The sequence below is a fragment of the Crocuta crocuta genome, unplaced genomic scaffold (assembly GCF_008692635.1).
Source record: "Crocuta crocuta isolate KB4526 unplaced genomic scaffold, BGI_CrCroc_1.0 scaffold167, whole genome shotgun sequence".
Classification (NCBI taxonomy): domain Eukaryota; kingdom Metazoa; phylum Chordata; class Mammalia; order Carnivora; family Hyaenidae; genus Crocuta; species Crocuta crocuta.
The window spans coordinates 5,762,232-5,774,020 of NW_027532406.1; the positions used below are offsets into that span (position 1 = coordinate 5,762,232).

The 11,789-nt window shown below is 53.5% G+C and overlaps 1 protein-coding gene across 1 annotated transcript in view; it reads right to left on the reverse strand.

Moving 5' to 3' along the window:
• Positions 1–94: 94 nt before the first annotated feature.
• MACROH2A2 (macroH2A.2 histone) overlaps positions 95–11,789 on the reverse strand; it is a 34,674-nt gene continuing 22,979 nt past the window's right edge. Inside the window, exons 6-8 of the mRNA XM_077778599.1 lie at positions 8,408–8,492; positions 2,300–2,474; positions 95–311 (exon numbers count right to left, since the gene is read on the reverse strand). Coding sequence (XP_077634725.1) covers positions 146–311; positions 2,300–2,474; positions 8,408–8,492 — 426 coding nt within the window. The 3' untranslated portion in view covers positions 95–145. The remainder of the gene's footprint in view (positions 312–2,299; positions 2,475–8,407; positions 8,493–11,789) is intronic.

Here is an 11,789-nt window from a genome sequence, read left to right on the forward strand (position 1 = left end):
GGACCTGCTCCCGCGGCCCGTGCCACCCGCTCGCTGCCAGCTGCCCTCCGCTCCCCTGCCGTCACCCCCTTCCTCTCTCCCTTTACGAAAGAAAACCCCGCTCCCATGCCTCCGCTCCTCCTCCGGCTCCCGTAGGCCGGCGTGGCTACTTGGCGTCGAGCTTGGCCATCTCCTGCACGTAGATGCCAATGCTCTCGCTGTCAAAGAGCAGGAAGTAGACATTCTTCAGCGAGGATGTGCTCGAGTCGTCAAAGTGGGCCGAGATGGCTTTGAGGGTCACCTGGGCTGCCGTCTGTTTGGGGAAGCAGTTTCTGTGCCAAAGGAAACGAAGGGCTGATGTTACGTGGGTGCCCAGGACCCGCGGGGTAACATGGCGCTCAGCCTGCGGTGGGGGAAACACGGCTCCTTCTTATCTTTGTTTCCGTCTCCCGGAGTCTCACTGTGGGCAGGCCGGGCCACTATGGTCTTTGACTCTAGTCACAGGCACAGCCCGGGAGCGGGACCAGTCGGAGACGCTGTCCCCACGTTACAGGAGCCAGGCTGGCCCCGCCGGCGTCACGGTGCCTTGTGCTCGGATGCATTTGTGGCACCTGCCTCAAGGTGAGCTGGACTTTAAAGCCACCACCAACCCGGCATTTAAGCACAGCTAGGCTTTTATTAGCTCCCTCAAAACTGCTTTAAGATGTGGGGCACCTGGGTCGCTCAGTCCATTAAGCATCCGATGTTGGCTCAGGTCATGATCTCACCATTTGTGAATTCGAGCCCCACATTGGGCTTTGTGCTGACGGCTCAATGAGCCTAGAGCCTGCTTTGGACTCTGTGTCTCCCTCTCTCTCTGCCCTTACTCGCTCTGTCTCTCTCTCAAAAATACAAAAACATTAAAAAAAAAAACTGCTTTGGTATGTCAGATTGTTAAAGGGCAGGGATGTACACTCAAAAGTGTGTCTTCATAATTCTGTTTTTGTGCGCCTCGTGTGCCTCTCACTAACCTGTATGGACATGGCCACGGTAAGTTGAGGACTGGTGACCCTGGACAGGGGCCCGATCACCAAGCCGAGATGGAGCTGCCCACCAGGCCAGGCCATGGGACCAGCCTCCAGGGACGCAGCTGCTGTGGTGGTTTAGGGTCAGCCACCAAGCCCCCTGGGGCGGGTGGGTGTGGGGTGGGCCTGTCTGATAGGGATGTAGTGTCCCGGCGCAGCAGCCATGTGGGCCGGGCCCTGTGGAGACTCCGGCCTGCAGCACCCCTGGGCCAGGCTGTGGAGGCCCAGCGCCGTTTCGGTTGAGGCGGATTACAGGGGGAAGCCAGGACTCGCGATTTCCCTCTTAGCCTGCCCGTAACTCAACGCTAACAGAACATCTTCAGCGTGTAAATCCTGCCCGTGGTACAGAGGGACACGTCTCGAGAGGGTGTTCAAAATTGAAGCAGCAGCTTGCGTTGGCCACGAGTGTGACACAAGGGACAGGCAGCCTACCTGTGAGGACAGGGCTCCTCATTATCTACCCGCTGTGCTCCCAGCTGGGGTCTGTGACCATTAGAACAATCACTTCTCCTAACTCCCGAGGCAGAGCTCTGGTGAGAGCCTGTCACCGCTCTGGGCGTGTCTGCAGGGCCTCAGCCTCCAGCCTCTGCTCCCCTCCACCCCGGCAGAGTCCCCCGGGGGTAGTTCTGAGGTGGTGGTTGTGGGCTGCGGTCTGAACTCCGTACTCTCACATCTGACACAGCGGAGTCCCTGTGGCTGGTGCACAGACTTGGAGTAGCAAGACCTTTGAGCCTGGTGTTTTCTTTCTTTCTTTTTTAAATTTTAAAACGTTCATTTTTGATTGAGAGACAGCGTGTGAGCAGGGGAGGGGCAGAGAGTAGGAGACACGGACTGCGAAGCAGGCTCCAGGCTCTGAGCTGTCAGCCCAGAGCCCAAAGCGGGGCTCAACTCATGAACTATGAGATCATGACCTGACCTGAAGTCAAGTGCTTAACTGAGCCGCACGGGTGCCCCGAGCCTGGTATTTTCCGACCGTGCATTCTGACGGGCAGCAGGTGGAGATGTGGGCATTGAACATGGCAAGCTCTCAGGAAAGCGCTGTCTCTTGCTCCCCTCTGAGGCTGCCTTTCTCTGTGTTTCAAAGGATGGAAATTGGGTTTCTCTCCCCATGCCCTGGCCTACATGCTTGGCTGGGCCGGCAGCCCTAGGTCATGTCTTCTGGAATGGCTGGACTGGACTGAAGAAGTAGGGGAGGCCCCAGGGAGTGAGCTGGAAGAGTCCCAGCCTCCCCGCCCACCTGGAGGAGCACGTCTTACCTGCCGCTGGGAAACGGGGGGAACGCCACGGACTTCAGCTTCTTGTCCTCTGCCGCCGACAGGCAGTTTTTGATGGTCTCTTCAAGCTGTTCTTCACATTTGTCGGAGCCCCACTGAGGGATGTGACAGTGGATGACAAATTTGGCTGCAAGTCCGCTGGATTGGCTGACTGCGGCTGGGACAGGAGAGAGAAACACCATGGGTCATTTCCTACGTCTTCGCCTTCAGCCTGGGGGTTAGGCTGAACCTCACCCGCGCCTCTCAAATGGGTGCGGACAAGAAGCCAGAGAAGCTAGCTGGGCAACGTTCTGTGCTTCCTCTTCTTTTTTAAAATTTATTTATTTTGAGAGAGTGAGCACGAGCCAGGGAGGGGCAAAGAGAGAGAGAGAGAAAGAGAGAGAATCCCAAGCAGGCCCTGCACAGTCAGCGCAGAGCCTGACTTGGGGCTCGAACTCACCTGAGCCAAAATCAAGAGTCAGATGCTTAACCGACGGAGCCACCCACGCGCCCCGTGTTCCTTGCTTCTGACGGGACTGTGTGTTTGCCCTGTTGGACTTGCCCTGCGCGGTCAGCACAGCTGCAAACATGTGCGTTAAAAGCTGACATGTGTGTTAAAAGCTGATGTGACTTATGGGGCGCCTGGGTGGCTTAGTCGGTTAAGCGTCCGACTTTCGCTTAGTTCATGATCTCGCGGTTCGTGGGTTCGAGCCCCGCGTCGGGCTCTGTGCTGACTGCCAGCTCAGAGCCTGGAGCCTATTTCAGAGTCTCTGTCTCCCTCTCTCTCTGACCCTCCCCTGCTCACGCTGTCTCTCTCTCTCTCTCTCCTAGAAATAAATAAAATTTAAAAAAAAAAATTTTAAAAAAAAGCTGATGTGACTTGCACAGGCTCTGCCACCTTGGCACTCGGTCAGACCACCTTCTGACGATGGCTCCCGATCAAAGGTACACACCAGCATCGTCCCCGACAGCTGAGGAATGGCCTCCCCCAAACGTCCACATCCTGGGCCCTGGACGCTGTAAGTGTTACCTTACATGGCAAAAGGGACTCTGCAGGTGTGATTGAGTGAAGGACCGTGAGAGGGCGAGGTTATCCTGGGTTAGCTGGGTGTGCCATCAGTGCGACCCCCTGGGTCCTTCTCAGTGGGGGGCAGCCAAGGTAGGAGAAGGCGATGTGAACCGGGCAGAGTGTGGGGCGGCGGGCCCAGGAGCCCCCCGGAGCATGCAGCCCAGAAGCTGGGAGGGGCAAGGAGCGGCTTCTCTGCGAAGGAACGTGCTCTGCCAACGACTTCATCTTAGTTTCTGCACATCGATCTTGGACTTCTGACCTCTGCAGCTCATGGAGTCAATCTGTGTTGTTTGAAGCCACTAAGTTTGTGGTAACTGGTTACACGCAGTGATAGGAAATGAATACAACAGCTTTTGACTAATAGACAGGTAGACTGCTGCACTACTCGGCTGCACACGTCCACGGTCAGGACTGTCTCTGGGTCACCTCTATATACCTGAGGAGCCCGCACTGGGGGCACGCTTCAAAACTGGTTGTGAGGTTGACTTGCACCAGCCTCATCCCATTGCTTCAGTTCATGCTCCTTTTTACTCTCCCGATCCCATGCTAAGCCGTTCGGTCTGACCCACTGGCCGTTCTCCAGCCGCCTGGAGCAGTGGCGGCCACAGCCATGCGCAACGTCCCCTGAGCCACCCACCTTGCGGAGCTGGGGCTCTGTGCCCCTTGAAGAACTGGGTGTGTTTGTAATACAAATGGGTGTCTGCTGTGTTCCGGAGCGGTGTGTGGGATTGTTCAGAAAGATGTATTTGAAATACGTGATGCCCACCTCATTTCTGAGAAGTGTTTCCTAGCAACTGCCACAGTGCTGGGCACTTATGGCTGCACATGCTGGGTGGGGCGGGTGGACGCCCTTTGTGAACCTTTTGGTTGGGCCTTCTGAGTGTGGAGTGAGTGAAGGAATTAGATGAATACAGGAGACAGGGGGCGTGACTGGGCGGACTCTACGACCGTGTACATTTGCACACCAGGAGCAGAATGTCTCCGGGCCAGGAGTCCGGGGCTATTCTCCAGAGAACCGGGGACGCTGGACATCGGTCCTACCGCTGGGGACAGTTTCTCTGAGGCCTCTTCTGCTCTTGTATGCTGGCTCTTCACAAACTGGGTGGATTTCTTTTACATAAATTTAAAATATAATCATGGTACCAGCTGAACGGCATCTTTTTAATGTAAAGTCATTTACAATTTTAAAAAATATTTATTTACTTAAAAATTTTTTTAATGTTTATTTATTTTTGAGAGAGAGAGACGGAGGGTGGGAGGGTGAGCAGGGCCGAAGCAGGCTCCAGGCTCTGAGCTGTCAGCACAGAGCCCAGAGCCCGATGTGGGGCCTGAACTCCAGAATGGCGAGCTCATGACTTGGGCCAAAGTCGGATGCTTAACCGACTGAGCCACCCAGGCACCGCTAGTGTAAAGTCACATAAATAAGAGAAATATGCTCCTAAATGGCAGTATTATGTCAAACACTGAATCTGTTAAAACAACACCTTCCCCTCCCTTTTGAGGCCCTTGACTACACTAGATTTTGAAGGTAGCCTAAGACAAGGTGTTCCCATGGCAACTGGAAACGGACAACATGGCTTGTAGCTGTAATAATAGAGAATGCTCCCTGGGTGTGCCCTGGACAAGGGCTAAGGTATCTTGGGGATTGGGGGTACTGAGATTTGGTAGAGGCACCGATTAATGCTCTTCATCTGATGTGGGGTCATGTGGTGAGTCACCTTCACCGGTGAAGACCTGTGCTCTGGGGGTGGCAGTGTCGCTGCGAGGAGCCTCCAGAACCTTCCCTCGGGCAAGCCATCACATTCCGGAAGGCCCGGCACCTTCTCAGAGTCACCACAGCTGGAGGGGGCTCCGGGCTGGCCCCTGGTCCTGCTGGGAAGCTGCTACTGCTAATTCTTGGTCTGCATGACACCATGGTTTTCCTTCTGCCTCAGTTTCCTGCAACGGCCTCTCTTCTTCCTGTCCGTATGGGCCCAGGTCTCTTCTCGCTGCTGCAGGCGGCGCTCGGCACCTCCTAGACAACCTCCACCTGCAAACCATTTTCCTCCTCGGCTCTCACCAACTGCTCACCAGTGACGTGCACCTCAGGCAGCCTTCTGGCGCCCCGGGTTCTGAAGCCCGATTTCCCTTTCTCCATCTGTCACTGGAAACGCCAGGCGGTTTCCTCTGACTTGTCCCATTCGAAGACCCTCGGCTTCATCTCTCCCGCTTCCCATTCAGCTTCCCAGCTGGAATCAGGATGCCTCTTCCAGTAGCTGCCAGCCGGACTTGAGGGGAGATTCCAGAGGGAAGCGGCATCTGCTTCTTTGTCACCTGGGGACGCTACCAAACTGGTATCATGTCCCACTAATGCCTTTGCCTGAGGTGTTTGGGCCGCACTGGCACTGGATTCGGCTGCAAATCCACAGGAGTATTTGAACCAACTTATGGTTCAAATTCTCTAGTGAGGCTTTTTACCCCTAGGTCCACCCAACATCAAGGTCAAGATACACACTTGCTGCCCTTTCTGCATGGTGGGTTCAAGTCTTGCTTGCTCTTCAATGGAACATTCCCAGGTTTATGTGGGGTCTCCTATTAGATACACCATCTTGGATACTTATTCTTTTCTTTCTTTTTTTTTTTAAGGTTTATTTATTTTAGAGAGAGAGAGAGAGAGAGAGAGAGCAGGGGAGGGGCAGAGAGAGAGGGAGACACGGCATCTAAAGCCAGTCCCAGGCTCTGAGCTGTCAGCACAGAGCCCAACATGGGGCTTAAACTCATGAACCGCGAGATCATGACCTGAGCTGAAGTCGGACGCTCAACTGGCTGAGCCACCCAGGCGCCCCTAGTGATGGCATTTTTAAACTAAATGTAACACTGATGTTAAAACCTGATGTACTGTCCCCTATTCCAGATCCATCCTCACCAATCCCTTCATCCAACAGAGCAACTGCGGATGGGCTCCGGGCCCCGGGTGCTGGCGCCTAACATATCTGCCCCACTTTCTCAGCTCAGGATTGTTCCTGCAGCCCTTCTTCCCTCTGGATTCATTTCCCTCCTGCAGTCCTTCCGGCAAAAGGGCCTGTGATTTCTGACACCCAGCCTGTGTGTGTCTGAAATGGTGTCTTTCGCGGCTCCCCCTAAACAATAACAGAGCGGCGAGTGGAATCTGTGGTTGACACTATTTCCCTTTGGGTCTGTGAAGCGGTTTCTTTCTCGTTTCCAAGCATCCTCTGCTACTGAGGAGAATCTGTGGTCAGGAGAACTTGGCTTGCTTTGCAGTTTTCTCTTGATTTTTGAACTTCTTTATTATTATTATTTTAATTTATTTTGAGAAAGAGAGAGAGAGAGAGAGAGAGCACGTGCATACAAGCAAGGGAGGGGCAGAGACAGAGGGAAAGAGAGAATCTCAAGCAGGCTCCATGCTCGGCCCGGAGCCTGACGCGGGGCTCCATCTCAGGACCCTGGGATCCTGACCTGAGCCAAAACCAAGGGTTGGGCACTCAACGGACTGAGCCACTGAGGTGCCCCTCAGGCATGTCTTACTCGATTTTATTTTTATTTAATGTCTTTTAATTTATTTTTGAGAGAGAGCACATGAGAAATGGGGGAGAGGCAGAGAGAGAGGGGGACAGAAGATCTGAAGTGGGCTCCCTTCTGACAGCAGCGAGCCCGATGCGGGGCTCAAACTCATGAGCTGCGAGCTCGTGACCTGAGCTAAAGTTGGACGCTCAACTGACTGAGCCACCCAGGTGCCCCAGCTGTGATTGTTTAAAATACTGCCTCTCTATCTTCGATTTCTGCCTCTGGAGCTCTGTTTCTAAGTGCACTGGGGCCCCCATTCTGTGCACAGCAGCTAGCTTTCTCTCCTTCCCAGCCGGGCAGCACTTTGCTGGAGGCCTTCCCCTACTCGTGCATCCTGGGGCCCAGCGGCCCGAGGCCTCGCCCTTCCCTGCCGCCGCTGCCTGCCGCCCTTCTGTCCCTGCCCGCACCAATGTTTGTCTCATGTCTCCGTGTGGCTCCATCTCACGATATCAAGTGTGGAATTCTATCATCGCTGTATGTATGGGCAGTGGTAGGTGCCATTATAAAGTGCGGACTTACTCTGGACTGGAAGCCCCAGGGCCCAGCTTAAACTCTCTAGTGCTGGCTCCTGAGCCAGGCCTTCTCACACATGATGCCCTTACTGTCCCTGCCCCCAGGGGTTCTCACATCCTCCCCGGAGCCTCCCCAGCTCCCCCGGCAGAGGGCAGGCTCCTTCCCTGTGCCCCACTTATGTTGTCGGTCTCTCCACCCAGACCGCCCAGTGCTTGAGGGCAGGAGTGCGTCTCATTGTATTTGCAGCCCCGGCATCGGGGCGGCACTTGGCACCGACTACGTGGTCTCTGGAGGTTGTGGGTGCGTGTGGGGGCTGGACAGGGATCCGAAGTTGGAGCCACCTGTCAAAAAGTTACCAACGTCCCCGAAGAACGTGGGCAGAGACGTTCACAGAAGCTCTCTTTGCAAGAGCCAAAGGTAGAAACAACCCAACTGATGAAATGGGCCAACACCCAATAATGGAATATTATTCAGCCCTAAAAAGGAACGAAGCACCGATGCATCCTGCAATGTGGATGAACCTTGAAAAGATTATATGAAGTCCAAGAAGCCAGACACCGAAGGTCATACGGCCCATTATTCTGTTGATGTCAAATGTCCAGAACAGGCAATTCCAAGGCGGACTGGGGGTGGCCAGCAGCCGGTGGAGGGGGAAGGGAGTCGCCTGTCACCACTGGAGGTGACAAAAGAATCGTGGACTTGGACAGTGGTGCTGGTAGGGCAGCGTGAGGAGTGTAAGTTACCCAACAGCTTCATCTGAGGGTGATCTGATGCAAACGGCCTTGAACTCTCCAGACACACCGTAGCCCCCAGGGTGCATGAAATGACGTACCTGGGCCGGTGCGAGTCATCTGAGAGATGCTAACTCTCAAAATTCGCCTATTTTGCTCGGCACACTGATTCTGTACAAAGCTTGTGATGCTGGTGGGGCTGTGCAGGGCACACGGGCCCCCCAGCGTGCTTACCTTCAGCGACTTCCAAAGGGCCTTGGGATTTGCGGAGCTCCTTTACAGTTTCCAAGAACTCTTTCCCGCCAGCCTTTTCCAAGGCCTTACCTGCAGAGAACAAGGGAAGCCATGGCTGTCGTCCTTGACAAAGTCGTCAGTCACACGGTTCCACGTAGTTTCAGTAGGGCCAGAAAACACATAACCAATCACCCTGGGAAAGTAGGAATCCCACTTTGCAGTCGAAAACTTGGTTGCCAGTGGTCGCTGGTGGTGGGGGTCTCTGGGCTTCTGTCCAGCAAGACTTAGATTTGAGAAAACTCTTTTATTTATTTAAAAAAAAAAATTTAACGTCTATTTTAGAGAGAGAGAGAGAGAGAAAGACAGAGCATGAGCAGGGGAGGGTCAGAGAGAGAGGGAGACACAGAATCCGAAGACAAGCTCCAGGCTCTGAGCTGGTTGTCAGCACAGAGCCTGATACGGGGCTCAAACCCATGAACAGTGAGATCATGACCTGAGCTGAAGTCGGATGCTTAACTGACTGAGCCACCCAGGTGCCCCTCTAGCAAACTCTTTTAAAGGGCCTTTTTAGAGAGTGATTTGGCCATAAGCAGTCTCACAACATGAATCCTAAAGGTGACTTTTAGGAATCTAAGTACAGTTGACACGTGATGTTATGTGAGTTGCAGGTGTGCAACATAGTGAAAGGACAAATCTAAGCCTTGGGCTGTGCTCCCCCCAGGGTAGCTGCCGTCTGTCACCGCACAGCGGGGTCACAATACCATTGCTTATGTTCCCTATGCTGTACTAAGGATGAACTTTGTAATTAATTAATTTAGAGAGATAGAGCGAGCAGGGGAGGGGCAGAGAAAGAGGGAGAGAGACAGAATCCTAAGCAGGCCCCCAGCTGCCAGCACAGAGCCCCAGGTAGGGCTCAACCTCACGAACCATGAGATCATGACCTGAGTCGAAAGCCAGAGTCAGACTTAGCTTAACCTACTGAACCACCGAGGTGCCCCTAAAGGTGAATTTTTTAAAAAATTGGGGCTCCAGTGTTGGGGTCTCTGGGTTCAGGACTGCACACTGTGTTGGTTAAATTCAGTGCCTTGGTGATTGGAAGGCAGCGCCCCACGATGGGTGGTAGCCCAATGAGCATGTACCCTGCCTCCTGTCACCAGGCCCTAAGATGACAGGAATCGCTGGGTGGAGAGTCCTGGGGTCCCAGTCCCATCTCTCCACCGCCCGTGTGCAGGAGTCTTGCGGGCGAAGGCCACACATGGCCTAGGGCCGCCTGCAGTGGTGGTCCTCCAGCCCGGGCCTGGGTTTTCGATGGGGAGATGCAACTCTGAGAGGCACCCCCCTAAGGACCTTTCTGACGGGAGAGCCCTTGGGTCTCTGGTGTTAGGACAATTCTCTGCTCAGTATTTCAGGGCTGTGCTTCCCCAGAGGCCAAGTGGACCCCCCAGGGGATGGCAGGACTCCACCTCTGGCCATCGGCTGCATACCGGGGCTCCTCACACCTCTGAGATGACAAATGGGTGTCTTATCCACACTAGGCAGCTGCTGCTCTCCGGTGGGGATGAGGCCCTACCCCCACGTGTTTTTGTCTTCTAATGAACTTGGTGATTGCGCTGTCTGGGGCAAGTCTCAGCTCTCTCTCTTCATAGTTACGATGGTGGTTATCATTCAGGGGCCTCCCCCTTCCCCACCCGCACGCTCGGGCATATCTGGAGAGCCGCAGGATGTTGTGAGCAAAGATGCCCGTTCCAACAGTCAGTTTCCACTGGGGCTCGGCAGGGGCGGGGATTTCTTCACGAAGGTGCTGGGGGTTCAGTGATGCAGTTTGGAAGTGGTCATCTAGGGCCTTCAGAGTCTCCTTTCTGGTCCTCAGACTGCCGGCCAGTGCTGATCTGCTGGGTCACAGAAACCTGGAGAAGGCCAGGACCCGCAGCCAGCAGCCCCATACGTGCTGAGATGCATTAGAAACAGGTGTAACCTGCACTCTGCACTCGGCCAGGAGCCAGATGGGAGTGTGCAGAAGTCTTCCCCCAGACTTCCAAGCATAAAGCGACCTGAAATGTTGATGGGGGCACCTCCTCTCTATGGAAGCATTCCAGCGAAGAAAAGAAGGAATGCCAGAATTAGGATACGGCCCCCACCCCACACAACCCCTGAGGATGGACAGACCTGGAGAAGGAGCATTGGTGGGCATTCCCTGGCTCCTGATGGGAGAACGTCCCATCACTGAGCAAACAGTCTTACCCCCATTGTTCGAGCCTGAATCTCATTAGGACTCTAGATCCGACTACCAATTTATAAGAACAGAGAAGAAGCATGTTTAATGGCATCAGGAACATGTAATCAATATAATCCAGATGGGAAACCTACAGGACAAATGGCCCAGCTTCTTCCAAAAATAAGTCGAAAAACAGAGAGAGAGAGAGAAAGGAGGGAAAGATATGAAAGGGGAACGCAGGGGTTATAAGAGATTCATCAGCCAATTGTGATGTGCGGACTTATTTGAATCCTGAATCAAACACATTAAAAAACAAATTGGGGGCACCTGGGTGGCTCAGTCAGTTAAGCGTCCAACTTCGGCTCAGGTCATGATTTCTTGGTCCGTGAGTTTGAACCCCACTTTGGGCTCTGTGCTGACAGCATAGAGCCTGGAGCCTGCTTCGGATTCTGTGTGTGTGTCTCTCTCTCTCTCTCTGTCCTGCCTGCCCCCCATAGTCTGTCTTTCTCAAAAACAAATAAACATTAAAAAAAACCCCAAACTGGTATTTGTGACACAACTGAAATGTGAACAGTTACTGGTATTTGACGACATTACTTTTTCTAGCTGTGATAATGGTCCTGTGGTTATGCTGTCGGAACGCTGGCCCTGATCATTCTGAAGTGCCCACAGACACGGTGCCGTCTGGGGGGTGTGAGGGGTAGCATGGAAGCAGTTGTGTATGCTCGAACTTTTCTGGAATGACACACAATGCTTTTAAAAGACTAAATCAGGGCCTTATGTGCAAGGGGTGATTGGTTTGGGTGATGGTCGTGGAAAATGGAATTATGAGAGGAGGGGCCCCTTCTAAACAGCACTGCAATGATTCAAAAAAAAAAAAAAAGACCATCATTTATCGAATGTTTTTGAGCCCCAAACTGGGCTAAGCCTCATCTGTGTTGTCTTATTTAATCTTCATACTACCCCTACGGGTGCTATTGTTATCCTCACTTAGAAGGAAACTGAGGTTCAGAGAGCTTAAGGAACCTGCCTGAAGTCACACAGCTAGGAGGTGATGGGTAAAATCTAGGACACAGATCTACCCTTACCCCAGAAGCCTCATTGCTGGGATCTGAGTTTTTGCCCCAGTACTAGTGTTCTTTCTACCCTCTCACCATCCTGCCATTA